This window comes from Lepidochelys kempii, chromosome 2 (assembly GCF_965140265.1).
Source record: "Lepidochelys kempii isolate rLepKem1 chromosome 2, rLepKem1.hap2, whole genome shotgun sequence".
NCBI classification, from domain to species: Eukaryota; Metazoa; Chordata; order Testudines; family Cheloniidae; genus Lepidochelys; species Lepidochelys kempii.
Window position 1 is genome coordinate 86,693,979 of NC_133257.1, and position 21,363 is coordinate 86,715,341.

At 42.8% G+C, this 21,363-nt stretch overlaps 1 protein-coding gene across 30 annotated transcripts in view; it reads right to left on the reverse strand.

Moving 5' to 3' along the window:
- Positions 1-21,363, reverse strand: part of EPB41L3 (erythrocyte membrane protein band 4.1 like 3) — a 198,123-nt gene that overhangs the window by 61,847 nt on the left and 114,913 nt on the right. For all 30 annotated transcript variants that reach the window (XM_073331510.1, XM_073331503.1, XM_073331501.1 and 27 more), the window contains one exon: positions 18,902-19,099. In XM_073331510.1, the coding sequence (XP_073187611.1) occupies positions 18,902-18,955 (54 nt within the window). In that variant the 5' untranslated portion in view covers positions 18,956-19,099. The remainder of the gene's footprint in view (positions 1-18,901; positions 19,100-21,363) is intronic.

Sequence of the window (21,363 nt, forward strand, 5' to 3'; positions counted from 1 at the left end):
TTACTCTGACTTTTATATACCTGCTTGAGTAGTAGAGTGGCAGGCTACCCCCTTCCTCTATTTTTAATTCACTGCTTGATTACTTTCCCTTTGCAGATTTATCAGAGATAGGGTGAGCAGGTTAGGAGCACAACACAACAGTCTCATCTTCTTAGAAATTAAACCTATTACAGCGGCCAAAATGCCACGTTTTAGAGTGAAGCTATTTTTGCATGCAATGCTGCAGTCTCATGTGTATACAAAATGCTGAACAAGGACGACAAAAAACCACAGCCCACTGCAGCAGGCAAGGAATGTCTGTCTTCTGAAGGCAATTAAAAGTGATCACATTCAGCGTGAGTTCTATAGGCAAGATGGAAGCAAAGATGGAAAAAACATTACAAAAGGCTAGCTATAAATGAATTTATTTTCATCACTGGTGCCCATCTTCTCCCTGTACGATAACTACGGGGCCAGAACAAAACAGAGTTCAAACACACTCTTTCTGTTCATCGACCAAGGAGCACCGCAGTGCAAATAAATACTGTGGCTATGGGGATTAATTTTAAATTGAAAATGTGTGTGTCTCTCTCTCTCTCACACACACACTCACACGAACAGCTGGAAAGTTGCCAGTGCAGCCCTTAAGAGTCAGAATTAGCACGAGTGACTTTTAGGTTGTTTATTTCAGCACACAACTGTTATAAAAATTACAGTGGGCATGACCGCTGGAACAAAGACACAGATTAACATCATGCAACGTTGATAGAAATAATTGGATTTTGAATGATTCTGAGGTTATCGGATTCTTATTCCTAATTAGCATTTGCACTTTCCAGTGGATCTTAACAATATAAACGTGTGCTTACTCTAATCTTGCATAGTGTAATACGTTTTGGCATGTGGCAGTACAGACCTTTTCCATTTCCTCTCATTCTTTTCAGTACAGGTCTACTGACCATTTTTTCTCTCACAATGTGCCTTACGGAAAAGGCTAATTTTTTACCTTAACACTAATTTATAGTTTTAATCAATCCCACTGTTCTAACTGGAGTTTTGTCTGGGTAAGGAGGACAGGATTTGGCTCCATAAGTTTTGCAGATTTTCTTATACACTTTCATTTTTGCATTGCAAAAAATCACATGGTAGCCTCTTCACGATCTTTTTGCTAATCAAAAAGAGAAATGGAAAAAGAGTGTGTGTGTGTTGCAATATTGCTGTGCTCCTGTTGGGCCCATAATATTAGATGGGCAAGTTTGGTGAGAGAATATCTTTTATTGGACCAACTTCTGTTGGTGAAAGAGACAAGCTCACAAGCTACACAGAGCTGAGACCGGGAGAAGAGTTCTGTGTGGCTGGAAAGCTCATCTCTTTCACCAACAGAAGTTGGTCTAATAAAAGATATGACCTCACCCACCTTCTCTCTCCGGTACACACACCCACCCATCCACCCCATCTCCCCTGTGCTTCACCTTCCACAATTAACCTTGTAGCAGAAACAAGCATAAATCCTTAGCTGGTTGTCAGAAATACTCTGTATTTGGTGTAGTGAACATTCCCTCCCCTTCCCCTAGTGGAAAGATTTTATTTTCTACAGTAGATCACTCTCTGAACTGTTGATTTCCATGACAGTCTAATGTCAATACAATTGCACTCGTTCCTTCCTCGTACTTCAGAGGTCTTATACAAAAACTGGGACCAATCCTGAAAAACCTAGTCTTTACTCTCATGATTAGTTATACCAAAGTCAGTGGAACTAGTCACATACAGACAAGTCTTCAGGATCAGGGTAATCACTGTAGTATTATCTGAGTGCCTCCCAAATATTTAAAAATTGAAACAACAATACTCCCTTCTTTCCCACACTGTAGAAGAACTATCTTGATGAGTTTACATTTTTTGTTTGCTGTGTGTGTGTATTTATATATATATAGCGCTATGAAAACTGAATTTTGCATTTAGTTTCAAATGCAATGAAGCCAGCAATCATTCATCTCTCTTTGGGAATTAGCTCCCTTTTCTAATCAGAGGTGTCTAACCTGTGGTCTTAAATTTGGACCCTCAAGGGTAACTGGTTCATAATCAAATACAAATATTCTTCTTAACATAAAGAGGGGTAGCATGGGGGAAAAAAGTACGTGAAAATGGGATAAAACCTACTTCTCCCATGTCCTTACTGTTTTCCTACTTTCCCCCCCATGTTGGGGAAATCCCCATCAAGAGATCTGTGGATTATTTCCATTCCACTTGTATCATCTAAAGAGTGCAAAGATCCACTCAAGATCCATCTCTTGTGAAAGTTCTGTCTCCCACATGTATAAGCTTTCCCCTGTTGGTCAACATAGCTGTCGAGAGGTATTCTGGTCATGGAGACTTGGTGTGATCTCTCAGATTGCTATGGCCAATGAATCCCATGGAGAGCTTTGAATATTAGGGCAGAGACCCTGAACTGGATTCTGCACTCATGTGTATTACATATACACATAGAATGCCTACACAATTCAGCACATTGTTAAAGGAAAACAGTTATTTTCTTACTCCCAGTAACGCCCTCATATTTTCAAATATTAACATTTATTTAAATCAAATGAGAGCAAAAGCCAATTTTAACAAACGGGCCCCTTGCCTGATCCTTAAGCTTGCAAATACATAGTTTACAGATTAAGGCACAGAATTTTTAAAAGCACCAATGTGACTGAACTGTTGAATTAGGTTCCTAAGTCTCTTAGGTGCTTTGTGAAAATGTTCCCTGAGGGGTACCTAAACTCCAAATTTGAGATACCTGGAAAATACAACATTCTGATAGAAATATCCTGTGGATTATGTGAAACATTTTATAAATAGCTCACTACTCAGTCACCAAAATATTAAAATCCAAGAAATCATGCTAATGTTCTACCATAAACTGGTAAAGCCTAATAAATCAAAATTCAGATTGCCATCTTGAAAAGTCTGATGCAGTCATGTATACCTTTACACGTGAGTAACACACTGAAGTATATAAGGAATGAGCAGCCTGTCTCTTTCTACTGCAACTGTTGTCCTTTCAGTTTCATAATCAAACAGATATGCAGACTACTGTAAATAAATGTTTATGCAGACATGTGCTTCTCTTGGACCAGCATAAAATTCTAAGCTCAGTTTACAACCAGTTACACAGCATGTAGAAAGAACTTTCTGCCAATCTTTCAGGCTCCTAATCTGAAAATATTCCTCATAAAATGAGTGAGAAAGAGAGAGAATAAACATAATCAGTTTTATGGTAGTTAAAAATGAACATTAATTTTTCAAGTAAATATATTAACTATAGTTATCACTAATTGTGCACTCAAGAATTTTGATGGTAAATCCACTGGTAGATGTTGAAAAGTGCACATCAGAATGAAATTTAACTGGGCATGAGAAATCACTGAGGACTGGTCGATCCAAAAAGATTTAGTTTAATAAAAATTGCACACATTTTTGCACACAGACAATGCAAGCAGTACTTCCATTTGTTTATTCACAATATATATATTTCTTACTAAGTGACTAAAAGATACATATCTTGAACACTAAAGAATTGCATTACAGAAATTATTTGTTAAAGAAATGTATTTGCTAAACTAAAAACTCCACTATATCTCCAATTACTTCAGTGCTACACATAGAATCAAACTTAAATTAATGCCTCATAAAAAATAAACCTCTTATTACAGATTGGAAAGTACCATCTTGATGTACACCTACAATTAAGGGTGTTCATTTGCTTTCATTTAATTCTTCTGTGTATTTTGCTACTATAATATACAAGCTTCTTCACATTCATTGTATCTAGCATCTTCAACCACCTTTCCATTCCTGAAAATATCTTACCTAGATTCTGAAGTGAAGTACGTAGATGAATACATAGCACTTGCTATGCTATAGTAACATGAATAGGTCAAGTGTCAGTGACATTGCATAACACGACATATTTTCTATTGGGGACAACCTTCTTTAATACTGTTTGAGCTCACAATTCTAAAAAGCCAGCACTAATCTTTAAAAAAAAAAAAAAAAAAAAGGATTGCTAAATCCTGCTAAGAAGATTGGTGACCTAGTCCCAATTCTGGAATTGGACCAAATTAGGATTTTTGCCTAAATGCTACATCAGCAGCAGAGATCACACTAGACCTAGCATTATATGAGCTCTGACTACATTGGTTTGGCTCACAGAATTTGCATGTTTTTGTATAAAATGCATATCTCAGAATAACTTGTGTACTGAAATCCAAAGCAGCAAAAGGAACTATGTAAATAATAATAAACAAATATTTGAAGAGTATGTGTCTCTGCACATGGGAGCAGAAACAAGCCACAGACACACATGCAAGCCAGCTGCTTAAATGTATAGTAGCCCATCATTTCTACTGTCTAATGTGATAATTATCAAGTACTTGGGCATTCCAAATAACAAATGTATCAGGAAAATATTTCTGAAGCATAAATTAAATATCCAGTCTGTTTGTTGTGCTCTTGTATATAATAAATCACAGCATAAAGGAGATAAATCAGACTCTGCATCTGGAGGCTTCCTGGTCAACATGAAACTAGTTATCTACAATGTTCTTGGGGTACAAGGTATTTTTCCGAAATTGTGTGATTTTTTTTAAAAACAGAACTAGATACTTCCATAAAAGTTCTGCAGTAATTAGGTGGCTCTATCGGGTTCAAATGCAGCAGTTGAAGCCTGCCTATTGGCATAATAAATGTAGTCATTTTCCTCATTCCATATGTTCTTAAAAGGCAACAGCAAACTCTCCTCTTTCCTGTGCTGCACGCCACCTTTCATTTGTTATGTCGATCTGTTGCAAGACGATGCAGAGGATTCACTGCTGTAAACATGCCATAAAAGACAGTTGATTGTTTCCTGCATTAGAAGAGTAATCAAGCACTACATATTGGGCTAGTTTATAGCATCTGTCTGTTGTATTATTAACATTTTTGTTTATTTTCAACAAGAAGAAATCTCCTGTCAATACAAAATGATTTAATGTCTAATCTTGCCATTTGAATTTAATAACCATGGCACTATCCCTGACCTACATTGTCATGCAGGAAAGAAAAAAAAAAATCACAATGCAACCAAAGCACAGCCAGCCATTTTCTGCAATGGGACAGGTGGTGGTGGCATTCAGGTTTTTAGATTTGAGATTCCTCTGTAAATAATCACACCATTCACTGCCTGTAGCAGTCAAGAAAAATAGCTTGGACTATATATATATATTTTTTTCAATATTCGCTGTTGTTTTTTTGGCTGTCTACACTATGAGCATGGGGTGCAATTCCCAGCTTGCTTATACATACTTGCTCTCGCTTGATGAGCGCCAGTGTGAATAGAAATAGCAGCAACGGCAGAAGCAGTGGTGGCATGGCTTACCAGCGCTGAGGACATACCCACAGGGTTCCGGCGGGTCTGTGCTCGGCACAGCTAAGCTGAGCCGCCGCTGCCCGTGTTAAAAGCAACTCCACTACCATTTACATTCACATTAGCACTCATCAAGCTAGTGCAGGTATGTATATCTATGCAAGCTGGTAATCACAGCCTAAGCTCAGAGATACAGCCTTTGTTTGAAAATCCAGAGAACACTGCACTGGGTTTGACTGGAGAGTTACCCAGCTGACACATTAGGATTTTATATATATGGCAGCTAATGTTTTTAGATACAAATGGGTGTGGGTTTTTATTTTTTGTTATGGCCTGTTATCACTTAGAACAGTTATTTCCATATGAATGAAAATAGGAGCAATTGATTCCTGAGATGGAGGTTAATGTAGGTTGTTCAGGGGTGAAGGGGAATGAGTAAAAGAACAATTCAGCAACTGAGAAGATGGGTAGGACGTGTTCCAGGAGACATCAGGGAGGCTCACCGGCAGGGTGATTTGGGCAGGTGGCAGGAAAATCAGACATCTGGGAGGGTTGGATAATGGCTCTTGTCAAACGTCTGGGATGGAGTACCTAGAATTGGGATCGGTATGGAAATGAACAGATGGTTCAGAAGTAGCAGGAGGCTTTAGCTTCTGGGATTTAGTTACAAGTTAGGTTCCTTGGCCAGGGAGAGGAAAGGTTAAACAGGACACTTCAGCTACTGGGGATAGGTTTGATTATTTATATTACAGTAGTGCGTAAAGTTCTCAACCAAGATTGGGTCCCCACTGTGTTAGGTTCTGTACTAACACGTAGTAAGAGACAGACAGTCCCTGCCCCCAAAGCATTTATCATCTCTGTAGACAAGACACATTTGGAGTGGGAAAGGAATCAGGCACAGAGAAAAGTGACTTGTCCAAGGTCATACCGGCAGTGAGCAACTGAGGCAGGAACCCCAGTCTTTGAACCCCCAGTCCAGTGCCCTATTCATTACACCATACTGCTTTCCATGTTAAGTAGCTGACGGGTGGTCTAGAGCAAAGTTCATGGAGAAACATACAGTATTAGTCTACCGCGCAATTCACACATGACAAATATACGTCTAAGGGTTAACCTGGGCAAAGACCCATGGATAGTTTCTTTTTAAGGAACAATTTTAGGGACCCGTAAAGCACTGCAGTGGCTTTTAGCCACAATCAGAAGTAACAGAGGCATTTGGGCTTCAGAAGTCACATTGCCTCCTGCAGTGCTCCCTAATGCACAGAGGGCAACATTCTGTCAAGGTGCAGCACACACTCCCCTGTACATCAAGCAAGCTCTGCTGGCTTGCGCAGAGTGAATGGGAAGGAAGGCATAACCCTGCCTTACCCCTACTCCCTTAGCTCTCCAGGAGATTAGTTTTCCTTGTTAGCAAAGAGCAGTTCTCATGCCCAGGACAAAGCATGACTGCATCTGTGGCTGCCCTTGCACAGGAGATACAAAGTGATGGTGGAACAGTCTATCCTTTCCAACTCTTACTTGGGGCTATCTACAAGCTGTACAATAAGATTTGGATTTCCACGGCGTGTCAAAAACAAAAACATTATTCAGAGGGTAGCAAGGCTCCCCCCATCAGCCCATTTCCAACTTGTTCGCTGACTGGAAGGAAAGAGGAAAAAGCTGGAAAATACCACAGCCTGGCTAATGATTTCTAGAATACTCTGCTTTTGAAATTAAGTATTTGTATTCAGAAACAGTAACTTTAGATAGAAAGCCAGCAAAGTTGATGTGTAACTATATTCATTAAGAGCACACTCAAGCTTGGAAGGCTCCTACCGACATGTGTCAGATAACATAGCCTTAGCTGAATTCCTTGGATAATCTGAGTCTGCCCTAATTAGGGAATGTGGGGAAAGAAAACATTCTGTATGATGATGTTTTTCAATCCAGTTACATTTTCACTCCTTACCAAGGATATTTCAGTAAAAAACCCCAAAACCCAAAAAAAAACCAACCCAAAACCAAAACTCCTTTTGTTAAGCTGCTTGAATTGTAAGTGAGGACTGTCAACAGAAGCAGCATGAGTAAAAACTCCCTCTTGTATCCAGCGATAAGTTTAGTGTATTATGCTGTGTGTAAGAGACTATGTTTGAAATTCCCCCTTCAGTATGCTCCCTCAGCACATGTAGGAAGTTCAACATTATTAAACAAGTCTAAAAGCCAAAACTATGCACTGTCCTAGGGTTAGGGGTTCCACGCCCACCGCTCCCAAGAGAAGGAGGCGGGTGGTAGTGGTCAGGGACTCTCTCCTCAGGGGGACTGAGTCATCTATCTGCCGCCCTGACCGGGAAAACCGAGAAGTCTGCTGCTTGCCAGGAGCCAGGATTCACGATGTGATGGAGAGACTGCAGAGACTCATCAAGCCTTCGGAATGCTATCCCTTCCTGCTTCTCCATGTGGGCACCAATGATATTACCAAGAATGACCTTGAGCGGATCACTGCAGACTACGTGGCTCTGGGAAGAAGGTTAAAGGAGTTTGAGGTGCAAGTGGTCTTCTCGTCCATCCTCCCAGTGGAAGGAAAAGGCCTGGGTAGAGACCATCGAATTGTGGAAGTCAACGAATGGCTATGCAGGTGGTGTTGGAGAGAAGGCTTTGGATTCTTTGACCATGGGATGGTGTTCCAAGAAGGAGGAGTGCTAGCCAGAAACGGGCTCCACCTAATGAAGAGAGGAAGAGCATCTTCACAAGAAGGCTGGCTAACCTAGTGAGGAGGGCTTTAAACTAGGTTCACCAGGGGAAGGAGACCAAAGCCCTGAGGTAAGTGGGGAAGCGGGATACCAGGAGGAAGCACAAGCAGGAGCGTGCAAGAGGGCAGGGCTCCTGTCTCATACTGAGAAAGAGGGACGATCAGCGAGTTATCTCAAGTGCCTATACACAAATGCAAGAAGCCTGGGAAACAAGCAGGGAGAACTGGAAGTCTTGGCACAGTCAAGGAATTATGATGTGATTGGAATAACGGAGACTTGGTGGGATAACTCACATGACTGGAGTACTGTCATGGATGGATATAAACTGTTCAGGAAGGACAGGCAGGGCAGAAAAGGTGGGGGAGTTGCACTGTATGTAAGGGAGCAGTATGACTGCTCAGAGCTCAAGTATGAAACTGCAGAAAAACCTGAGTGTCTCTGGATTAAGTTTAGAAGTGTGAGCAACAAGGGTGATGTCGTGGTGGGAGTCTGCTATAGACCATCGGACCAGGGGGATGAGGTGGACGAGGCTTTCTTCTGGCAACTCACGGAAGTTACTAGATGGCAGGCCCTGGTTCTCATGGGAGACTTCAATCACCCTGAGATCTGCTGGGAGAGCAATATAGTGGTGCACAGACAATCCAGGAAGTTTTTGGAAAGTGTAGGGGACAATTTCCTGGTGCAAGTGCTGGAGGAACCAACTAGGGGCAGAGCTCTTCTTGACCTGCTGCTCACAAACCGGGAAGAATTAGTAAGGGAAGCTAAAGTGGATGGGAACCTGGGAGGCAGTGACCATGAGATGGTCGAGGTCAGGATCCTGACTCAGGGAAGAAAGGAGAGCGGCAGAATACGGACCCTGGACTTCAGAAAAGCAGACTTTGACTCCCTCAGGGAACTGATGGGCAGGATCCCTTGGGAGAATAACATGAGGGGGAAAGGAGTCCAGGAGAGCTGGCTGCATTTTAAAGAATCCTTACTGAGGTTACAGGGACAAACCATCCCGATGTGTAAAAAGAATAGTAAATATGGCAGGCGACCAGCTTGGCTTAACAGTGAAATCCTTGCTGATCATAAACACAAAAAAGAAGCTTACAAGAAGTGGAAGATTGGACAAATGACCAGGGAAGAGTATAAAAATATTGCTCAGGCATGCAGGAGTGAAATCAGGAAGGTCAAATCACACCTGGAGTTACTCTTAACATCTCTTGCTAGCTGCAACAAGAAGGGTTTCTTCAGATATGTTAGCAACAAGAAGAAAATCAAGGAAAGTGTGGGCCCCTTACTGAATGAGGGAGGCAACTAGTGACAGAGATGTGGAAAAAGCTAATGTATTCAATGCTTTTTTTGCCTCTGTCTTCACGAACAAGGTCAGCTCCCAGACTACTGCACTGGGCAGCACAGCATGGGGAGGAGGTGACCAGCCCTCTGTGGAGAAAGAAGTGGTTCAGGACTATTTAGAAAAGCTGGACGAGCACAAGTCCATGGGGCCGGATGCGCTGCATCCGAGAGTGCGAAAGGAGTTGGCAGATGTGATTGCAGAGCCATTGGCCATTATCTTTGAAAACTCATGGCAATCGGGGGAAGTCCCGGACAACTGGAAAAAGGTTAATGTAGTGCCCATCTTTAAAAAAAGGGAATGAGGAGGACTCTGGGAACTACAGGCCAATCAGCCTCACCTCAGTCCCTGGAAAAATCATGGAGCAGGTCCTCAAGGAATCAATTCTGAAGCACTTAGAGGAGAGGAAAGGGATCAGGAACAGTCAGCATGGATTCACCAAGGGCAAGTCATGTCTGACTAATCTAATTGCCTTCTAGGACGAGATAACTGGCTCTGTGGATGAGGGGAAAGTGGTGGATGTGTTGTTCCTTGACTTTAGCAAAGCTTTAGACATGGTCTCCCACTGTGTTCTTGCCAGCAAGTTAAAGAAGTATGGGCTGGATGAATGGACTATAAGGTGGATAGAAAGTTGGCTAGATTGTCGGGCTCAATGCGTAGTGATCAATGGCTCCATGTCTAGTTGACAGCGGGTATCAAGTGGAGTGCCCCAAGGGTCGGTCCTTTGGTCGGTTTTGTTCAGTATCTTCATAAATGATCTGGAGGATGGTGTGGATTGCACCCTCAGCAAGTTTGCAGATGACACTAAACTGGGAGGAGAGGTAGATACGCTGGAGGGTAGGGACAGGATACAGACAAATATAGACAAATTAGAGGATTGGGCCAAAAGAAATCTGATGAGGTTCAACAAGGACAAGTGCAGAGTCCTGCACTTAGAACGGAAGAATCCCATGCACCACTACAGACTAGGGACTGAATGGCTCGGCAGCAGTTCGGCAGACAAGGACCTAGGGGTTACAGTGGACGAGAAGCTGGATATGAGTCAACAGTGTGCCCTTGTTGCCAAGAAGGCCAATGGCATTTTGGGAAGTATATGTAGGGGCACTGCCAGCAGATCGAGGGATGTGCCAGCAGATCGAGTTCCCCTCTATTCGACATTGGTGAGGCCTCATCTGGAGTACTGTGTCCAGTTTTGGGCCCCACACTACAAGAAGGATGTGGAAAAATTGGAAAGCATTCAGCGGTGGGCAACAAAAATAATTAGGGGACTGGAACACATGACTGATGAGGAGAGGCTGAGGGAACTGGGATTGTTTAGTCTGCAGAAGAGAAGAATGAGAGGGGATTTGATAGCTGCTTTCAACTACCTGAAAGGGCGTTCCAAAGAGGATGGATCTAGACTGTTCTCAGTGGTAGTTGATAACAGGACAAGGAGTAATGGTCTCAAGTTGCAGGGGGGGAGGTTTAGGTTGGATATTAGGAAAAACTTTTTCACTAGGAGGGTGGTGAAGCACTGGAATGCGTTACCTAGGGAGGTGGTGGAATCTCCTTCCTTCGATATTTTTAAGGTCAGGCTTGACAAAGCCCTGGCTGGGATGATTTAGTTGGGGATTGGTCCTGCTCTGAGCAGGGGGTTGGACTAGATGACCTCCTAAGGTCCCTTCCAACCCTGATATTCTATGATTCTATAGCGAAAGAATAGATCATGCCACTTAGGCACAGCCTGCTTTGGAGGTGATACAGAGCCATTCTGCCTCAGAGAGACAGTGTCTCCTGAGCTCCTGTATGCAGGCACCATATTCTCCTTCCCTAAAGAGGGCCAATGCATCTGTCTACTTGTATGGCTCTCATCACTGTAGTATCTGAGCATCTCAATCACCAATGGATCTGTAGCTTCATGAACTCCTTGGGAGGTAAGGGAAGCACTACACCCATTTGTCAAGCAAAGAAAATAATCTCTAAGGGATCTTCTATGCAAAAGTAGTATTACAAGCTGGGTGTGGAAAATGCAGAAAAATAAATACAGGTGCCACTAAAGTAAATTACCAAATTTTATTTTCTATACCTCTTAATTGCTTGCAATGGTGGTAAAGAAAAAAGTGAGACTGCATATTGTATACATTTGAAATCTCTCCTGTGATTGTCCTTTAGGACTAGATGCCATTTTGACCTTGTCTAGTTCTTCCTGGAAAGGATCTACATACTCCCACTTAAAGAACTTTCTCTCAAAAGGGAAGGAGATATAATATGCCTCTGTGATATGTGAGGCACTATTTATCTAGCTTAAAAGTATGCCTCCCAAATAGGAATTCCACCATGCACTGGTGGAACAAATAATCTGTTTATTCCAGTCTACCCCTTTCATTTTAGGATACTATTTTGAGAAACGCTAGGTATCTAATAAATCATGTAACTGGCCAGACACAAATGTCTGAACATAAAAACTCTTATTTCATTTCAAATTAAGCATGAACATATGATATTGCCTGGGGAACCGGGGAAACCTCTGGTGTTAAGATGTGGGGTTTTCATTATTTTCTCATAGAACATTTTTAATAAATAAATGGAGTCGACATGTTATTCCCATTATTACCCAGGAACATCAAGTTGACTGAAAGAACTGGATGAAAGAAAGATTCAGTCCTGGGGAAAAGTGAGGGACAAAACTAACGGTGCTCTTTGAAATATCAGTTATCTAACTTTTCTATGGAATATCAAAATAATATGGCAATAACCCAACTTGTTTTATTTAATGTTATAGAGACCACAGAAATAGTTACCATGGAAACTTTTGTTTTCCTTTCCTGAAACCCTGTCTGTAGAGCTCTGCAAATCCACGGGTATCCACTTAATATCTGTGGACCATTTTTGCGGATAGCAGCGTGGATGCGGATACAAATTTTGTATCTGTGCAAGGCTCCGGCAGTAAGAGTTGGGCGGGTAGCTGTGAGGAACCACAGCACAGATCCTCCACCTGCCCTGGGCCAGGGGCTGCTTGGGCCCCATGCCCAGGGCAGGTGGAGGGTCCACTGTGGCTCCGCACAGCTGCCCGCCTGGCTCTTATAGTGGCCAGGCTGTGGCTCCGAGCCGCCTCTCCCCAGTCAGAGCCGGACTGGGGAGAGAAGTGCTGGCAGCTGTGGGGAGCCTGGGTCCCTCTACTTGTCCTGGGCAGAGGGCAGGGACACTGGGGAGGAGGCTGGGGGGCAGGGACACAGGCTAGGTGCTACTTGGGCCCCCCACCCAGGGCAGGTGGAGGGCCTGCCCAGCTCTTATCGTGGCTGGGCTGCAGCTCCGAGCCACCCCCCTAGCCGGAGCCGGGCTTGGGAGAACAGCGCAGACAGCTGGGGGGAGCCTGGGTCCCGGGAAACTGGGTGGGGAGGCTGCTCAGGCCCCCGGCCCAGGGAGCTGAGCAGGGACCTGAGGTAGGGCAGCGCTGGGGGAAAGGTAAGAAGGGCTGGGGAGCTCCAGCTTGACAACCCCCCAGGCTGCAGGGCCTAAACCAGGTGCTGGGGCTGCAAAGCGGCATCCTGGGGCTAGGCAGAGGCAGCAGGTCCTACCCCCCCTCCCCTCCCCATGATGAATGGCCATTACAGGCTGCAGTTGGCCCCAGTGAGCGGAGGCGAAATGATGACTGGCAGTCGGCACTGAGGCAAGGTGGAATTAGGGGGTTAAGGGTTCCCCAGGGAGGGGAGACCCAGAGACTGAGGAGATAGTGCTGGAGCAGAACCCCCAGACAAAGGGGCACTGGGGTCCGGAAGGGACATGGGGGGGCCAGTGGCGGCGACGACACTGGCCTGCAGAGGGCGCTCCGGACCTGGAAAACGAGCTAATTCCCAGACAGCCAGCAGGAGGCGCCGCAGGGGAGAGTCCCGCATCATTACAACCTGCTGTAAGCTTGTGCACATGAACATTCAAATTTGTCGAGAATACTGCAGCTGCATGCAGAAAAATATATATCTAGATATCAGTTTTACACTCAGAAATGCAGAAATAATTTCTAAATTGAGCTAATTTATTGAGGAAATTTCCATAATAATACATTTTATCAAAACAAATCTTTCACATTCAAAACCCAGGGAATATAAAAGTCTAAAATAATTGTACTTTGAGTACTGCTTATTCATAAATCAAGCTCTTAAACTGTACAGAACTAGATGGATTCCTTTCCTCTTGGGCTGTGATTTTACATTAGAGATGCTAAAAAATAGATTCTCTCTCCTTAGGATGCTTAGTATAACAGGCTACCTAGCTGATGTAGTAATCTTTCTAAGCAGCACTGTCTGACAAACAAAAATAATTACAATTTTGTTCATCTATAATCTCCCCATTAGAGGTTAAAATTTGTCTGTCTCTCTTATTCAACTAGATTAGCTCAGGTTTCACTTTTCCACAGAGCAAGTCCTTGAATTGTGTATCTAACAATACTGAATGGGAGTCTTTTCTGTCTTATCCTTCCAACTCAGCCTCTAAATAGGACAACTTCATGATTTTCATAACTGGCAAGTACTTTAATCCTTCACAATTTGAACCATGAACCTGTTCCTTTTCTGCTTCATTCCACTCATCTGTCTAATCTTCCTAGAAAGCACAGCAATTCATGAGCTACCCTGAGTCCATTCTAGGTGTCAATCATCTTTTCCTCCTTCAGGCATTTGTGAGATTATTCCTTCTCCCAAGAGTTTGTCACTTTTGCACCATGTTTGGGCCTGGTATTCCACCTCTGTAGTGCTGCTAGATGTGCTACATACCACATACTTTACATATGGCTGCTCAAGTTCACTGTTGTATCAGATTGCATGCTTCCTATGACTTCTGCTGCAATGCTCTAAGCAACCTTTGTCCTATTTTCCTTCAGCTGCTCTCTTCCTTTTAGTGTATTCCAAGTCAGTGGCTGTTGTGTTTTTTGGAAGGGATTTATTTCCTTTCCCCCACTTTTTTTAAGTCTTCCACAGACTAATTCTTTACTGCACAGTTTATTTTGTGGCAGGAGATGTATTTTCTGAACTATTAGATGAGGATATTAACCTGGTTGACAATAGCTGCACCAGAATATAAGATGGAACTCTCACCAGGAACAGACACCTCAGACGATCTGAGAGGAAGTCTGTTTATTGGTGAGACAGGGACTCTAGAAAAAATTGAAATTCCAAGACTTTTTTTTTGGCATGGAACTCCTATCCCGGAAATATACAGCAGCTCCTAATTTTTTATTTTTATCACTTTGTGTTTTCAGTGACAACTGTATTGTACATATAGGAATAATGTATGAATAAAGACTTCTGCTCTTCTAGTAGTAGTTCCTGGGAAGTGACTACAAACTTATTTGACCATCCAGAGGTGACACCTGGGAGGGAGCACATTGGTCACGTGCCCCCCCCCCCGAGTTTTCTGCCAGGGTTTATATTTTTGTTTCTTTCGGGCTGGGGGTGTGTGTCAAAATACATGCCCCTCCCCATCTACAGTTACACAGTCTCTGTGACCTCAAAAGAAAGGCATCCTTAGACATAAGACAACTGCTACCCTCAGTAGATTCATAATGTAAAAGTGCAGTGGAGTTTGTGGCATTGAACCTACTGTTTTTTGCAGAACAAAAAGGAGGTTTTGTGACCTATCTTTGTCTGTTTCTGGTTTGGAATGTCTTCATGCCATGAAAAACATATCCCTGGCCAGGAAAAAAAACCCACAACAGACAGGGAGGCTGGAGGACCAAAAGAGGAAGTTTTCAGCCGAGTCTTAGAATTTTTTCTCTGTGAATACAAGCCACCTTACAGGAACTTTGGGTCTGCGCACTGTTACACTCACGGTGAGTTCTCTGCAAATATGCATTGGAGCACAATCAAAAGAGTATCCTGGTGTCATACAAAGTACTGGAAGCATGAGAGAGACAGAAAGTTAAGTTAGTAGGAGGTGAAGACTCCTAAGCAGTAATGATGGAAAAAGAGGGTGTGACTGATTATGCAGAGAATGGCAAGGAGATAATGTATTAGTAAAACCTGTTTCTGATGTGACTGACTCCATGAGTATGTGCAATTTTAACTGTCAGCTTATTATCCTGATGAGCACATAATTGATATACTGTAGGTTGTGTTCTACTTGAGAGCAACTCCTTTAAATATTAATATTTAGCATTCCATAAGGTGCTTGTCATCTGTAAAGCACTCTACAAACCAACTAATTGATCCTCTCAGTCCTCACAGTCAAGCAGGGAAATATTATCCTTGTTTTACAGAGTGTGGAATGCAGATCTAAAGGGTTAGTGACTTGCAGAGAGCCACACAAGGAGCGACTGGCAAAGCTGTGATTGTAACTCAGGACTGGGATTCTAACTTTCTGAGATTTTGCTTCCTCTTGGCCCCTTTTGGGATGGGACATGATGCATTCAGTCCAATAGCACTGATAGGGTTATTACTACGTGGTGATGCTTCAGTCAACAGCTGATGGTTTGCCACATTTCATGTGGACTCACTGCCTTAAAAATTAAAAATGAACACTACACCTCTTGTAAGAGGGAATTAAGTGGACAGAAGCCCAAGGAGCTTCAGCATTTAATCTTTGAGTATATTTTTTCTGAAAGAGCATCTGTTTTTTACAGAGTTCACATCACATCCATGCATGACTTTTTAGGCCTTTCCCCTTGATCTCTTACTGTCCAGCTTACCAAGATGGAACTAGCATAACTCTGCCCAGGAACATAAGTTGTGTCTTTGGGGCTGTCCTTAAAATGTTGACAGGGCTTTTTGGAGATGTGACAGGTGAGGTATCCCTTATTATGCGATAGTCTCTTTGGATCAGTCACATAACTCTACTGCTAGCCAGAGCTGCTGCACAGAAACTTTTCCCTCTACTTCTATTTGAGGCATGGAGTTCTCTTCTTTTTCTTTCTTCAGTCTCCCTGGCCAACTAACCCTTCTCGAGAGGTCCATGTACAGAGTTAAAGAGGTATCATTCCTCTTGGCATGATGTCATCCTTCTCTTGCCAGATCAGTTGTGCCAGCAGCGGAACCTTTTGCGCAGAGAAATTAGACTTCCCTGGGATCTACCATGCATTTTAGGGTGCTGCACAGTAGCATGCAGTTGGCTTGAGAAAGCACAAGCTTAACACACAAACATGCTGATAGTTTAATATATTGGGAGGAAGGCCTGATACAGAACTGCAATGCCAATATTGTCGTCTGCCACATGCACAAATTCACATGTACAAATCTGCAAACCAGCAGAACTTTGGTCCTCTCAAATATGTTTAATTTTGCCTTTCCAGTACCTGTACTGACAGCTGCTTTGGTGAATGCAGTTGCATATCCTTGCATATGTAATGGCTAAAGTGCTATCCACTTAAGTTGGATAATTTCTGGACTATAGTGATTATGAATAAAAGGATATTTTAGTTATCTGAGCTGATAAATCATAGTGCAATTTATATTGGATATTTTTTAATCAGACAGACTTATAGGAGAGAAATAAGACAGGAGAAAAGACAATGACATCTATATGCTAGCATTTTGACACTTCAACTTACATTCAGTACATATTTGGAGACAGAGTGCAAATTCCTAGAAGAAATTCCTAGAAGAAAACATTATTCTTAGACTCTGATTTTTGCAAATAAAGTAGTAACTTAATAATTTCTTTCTACTGCATCTTATGGCCTCAAAACTTGTCTTACTCATAATATTTCCATCTGTCTAGTGAAATTTGCTTGATTGCACTCCACATAGTGACTTTGATTTTCCACCTCAGTGATTAAGACTGCAGTAAGTTCAACTCTTCCCATTAAAACAAGTACCTATGTGTGGAAACCCACACATGTTTGCTGTCAGATATAAAAACGAGTCAAAAATAAAAAGTCAAAAATAGTAAAAAAGTAAAGCAACAATCTGAGATTAGTGGTAATGTACCAGCAGCGTATCACGCCAGCTACCTATTGCTAGTCTAGAAAGAAACTGTAGAGTACTCCGCCAATAAAACTAAAATGCACTTGACAGCATATTTTTCAAGTTGCTATATGTAATAAATCACACCTGCTGTTTACAGCTAAGCTCTTAGCATTGCAAAACATACCTTTGCTCCAAATTTTAACAAAATTCTGAAGTCCTTGCTCAAGCAATGCTCCTCATCGAAATCAATAGTCGAGACTGAGTGAAAACTGTGTAAGAACTTCAGAATTTGGCCCCACCTGCAGCAGCAACCTTCTACCTTTAGAGTGGTGGCTCCCAACCTTTTTAGATTATAGCCCCCAAATCTGTGATGGAGTAACAACTGCTTCACTGTTTAGGGCCCCTCATGTCCCCCCCTGGTGTGGTTGCCACATCTCACCTTCTTCTCTCCACTCCCACATTTTCTCTTTGGTGCCGTTTTTCCCCAGCCTTCTCTCCCCCCCCCATCAAACTTTTTCTTTTTTTCATACTTTACAGGTTATGCTTTCCATTTTTATTCTATCCCTACTCTTCCCTTTCCCTGCTTCACCTTCTCCCACACTTTTACTGTATCATTTCCCCCTTCCTCTTCTGTACCTGGTGGCTTCTCTCCCCTACCACACCCTCCTCAGTTACCAAAAGGATTCATGCTGGGTAGCGGGAGCAAATGGCTCCTGCGGGAGGCCTACCGGTTGCAATGGGAGAACTGACATGGCACATAAAAGGGCAGCCTGCCTGAAGAGTGTGTGCAAGGAACCTGGGTTGCTATAAAGCTGCCAGGGGCTCTCTACTGCTGGGAGTCAGGGTAAGTCTACACATTGAGCAGCCAGTGTAAATTCCAGCTCAAGGAGACATACCCAAACTAGCTCTGATCAAGCTAGTGTGCTAAAAATAGAATGCAGCAATGGCACCATGAATGGCGGGAGAGGCTAGTCACCCTGAGCACAAGACAGGTGTAGACTGTAATGCTAAAAGAAAAGGAGTACTTGTGGCACCTTAGAGACTAACCAATTTATTTGAGCATGAGCTTTCGTGAGTAATGCTAGTGTCTTGGACAAGTACATACTTGGCGCCATCAGCCTCTTCCTGACATTCGAGCTGTGGTGGCTACACTCTGTTTATAGAGCACTAACTCAATCAGGTGCTATGTGGGTAACTACAGAACCAGGGAAAGGCCCCTTGGAGATGAGAGGCTCCCTTTCTTTAATGAGTTTCACTGTCAGTGGTCCAGGCTGAGTGTCACAGACAGTCACATGCATCTAGAATCCCATGCTCCTTCCCCAGAGCGCTCATCTACCAGCTCTGTGGATTAAATCTGAGTTCAGTCCTCAATCACCTAGAGAAGACATTGGGATTTGGCACTTGTGAAAAACCAGACCATTTATTTAGATGCCAAAATATGGGTTTGGGAGTCTAGATTTAGGCTCTCATTTCTGAAAATCTTGCCCCACAAGTCTACTCCTTTTTTTAGTAGAAGAATTTTTCTCCAAAACAGAATTAATTAGGATATACAGGTAAGAACAGATAAAGCAAAATAGAGGAAATAACAATTTACCTCCACATCACATCCATATTCAGAGCCATCCAGGAGCATCACTTTGCACTGCATGTTTTTAGGCTTTTTAACAATCTTTAGAGGAGATCTGGAGAGTTTGCTAGATGATGATTTTTGAGAGAGCTTGTCGTCTTCAAACTGCTGGTATTCCAGCTGTTTTGCAGCAGCAGCAGCAAACTCCCGTTCTCTGTCAGTGACCTGTGAAGAGCAAATCGGAAGATTAAGTTTCAATTTCAGATTAAAATAGTGGCTGTACAATGCAGCCATTCAGAATCAAAATGCACAACTGGCTTTCATCGTATGGAGAGACTATTCACTACTAACAGTTACCCAGCTGCAGCGTAAAAACAAGAACTTCATCTTTATTGTTTGGGAAAGACTGCTTTAGTCAATAAAACAACCGTGTGACTTCCTGTAACTGCCACTTTGAAAGACAAAAACCCACTGCAGTAGTGTTATTTTTGGCTTATCCCTGGGTCAGCATTTGAGACATCGATAAAGCTGTTATGATGTAATATTGACTGTGGTCCTTTCCCCTGGAAGAGATTGTCAAAGCCACTCTAACCTTCAGATATCCACCTTTAATAGTAAAAAGCATTACACCAGTTGTAGCTCCATTCCAATAATGGTTACCTCTATAACCAGTTGTGCCCCAGCTAGCCTCCAGACAAAGTTTTGACAACAAAAGCATCATAATACCTAAGCTAAAGTATAAAATATTAATCTTTTAGTCATCTCAGTACCATGAATAAATACATCTCATTTGGCTCTGAACAAATTCAATATAATCAGCAGCCAGTAGCACTGAAATTCATCACAATTTAATCCTCTGAGTCTGTTTTCCTTCAGCGCAACAAGCCTTCATGAGACTGGATCAAATCTGTCCAAAAGCTTTAATCTGCTTTCAGACCAAAACAGTCCTGCATCACACTGGTAGTGCACAAGACTGTACAACACACACTGCATCACCACAATATTCCACCTAAATGCAGGGATCTTTCTCTGAGGAATCACCTGAAAAAGGTCTCCCGAACATTAGTTTTCCTTCTTTATTCTGTGTGAAGGGGAGACAGATACATGCCAAGTGATCTAAACCTGCAAATATAGTGCTCAGTTGTGGTTTTGCTACAGCCCCAGGGCAAGGGGCAGAGCATAGCAGTGCTGTCCCAGGAGCAGGCGAGGAACCAGATTGCGATGACAGTCATAATCTGGTCCTGGGTTCCCCCTTTCCTCCAGGCAGGAACTAACAGGGAACAGCCCTATATCTGTCTCACATTATTTCCCCTCCTGTGCCCGTTTAAATACACTGGCTGGTTACTACGTTACCACGTCCCTATCTGCTGATTCACACCTCTCCCATATGCAGAGACTGGTTTCCCCATGGAAGTAAGGCAGTGCCTTATGCCTCTTGCTCCCCTGTGTGGGAGCACAGTAAGGGTCACAGTCTGGCCCTCATCTTGGAGCAGAATGCAAGAAGGAGAGTCAGCCTAGAAAGATATAAAAAGGAATAGAGAAGCCTCTTTCAAAATCCAGCACATCCTCTTAACAGCAATAAAACATGATTGGGGGTGGTGAGGGATGACAATGGGAAAACAATCCCTGCTTTCTCAGCTGGGTCTCCTGTTTTAGCTCAGCCACGTATTAGTTGAGCGCTTTCTCTTTCAGCCACGTAGGGCAAAGAACCTCAACTCCCCCTAAAGCTAATGGGGGTTGACAGCATTTAGTATGCCAGGGGATTAGGGCCTCATAGAACAATTAATGTTCATAGTTCCGGTCATAAATATAAAGGGAAGGGTAAACCCCTTTAAAATCCCTCCTGGCCAGAGGAAAAATCCTCTCACCTGTAAAGGGTTAAGAAGCTAAAGGTAACCTCGCTGGCACCTGACCAAAATGACCAATGAGGAGACAAGATACTTTCAAAAGCTGGGAGGAGGGAGAAAAACAAAAGGTCTGTGTCTGTCTGTATGCTGCTTTTGCCGGGGACAGAACAGGAATGGAGTCTTAGAACTTTTAGTAAGTAATCTAGCTAGGTATGTGTTAGATTATGATTTCTTTAAATGGCTGAGAAAAGAATTGTGCTGAATAGAATAACTATTTCTGTCTGTGTATCTTTTTTGTAACTTAAGGTTTTGCCTAGAGGGATTCTCTATGTTTTGAATCTAATTACCCTGTAAGATATCTACCATCCTGATTTTACAGAGGTGATTCCTTTACTTCTATTAAAGGTCTCCTTGTAAGAAAACTGAATGCTTTTGCATTGTTCTAAGATCCAAGGGTTTGGGCCTATGGTCACCTATGCAAATTGGTGAGGATTTTTACCAAACCTTCCCCAGGAAGTGGGGTGCAAGGGTTGGGAGGATTTTGGGGGGAAAGACGTGTCCAAACTACATTTCCCAATAAACCCAGATAAAGTTTGGTGGTGGCAGTGGAAATCCAAGGGCAAAGGGTAAAATTAATTTGTA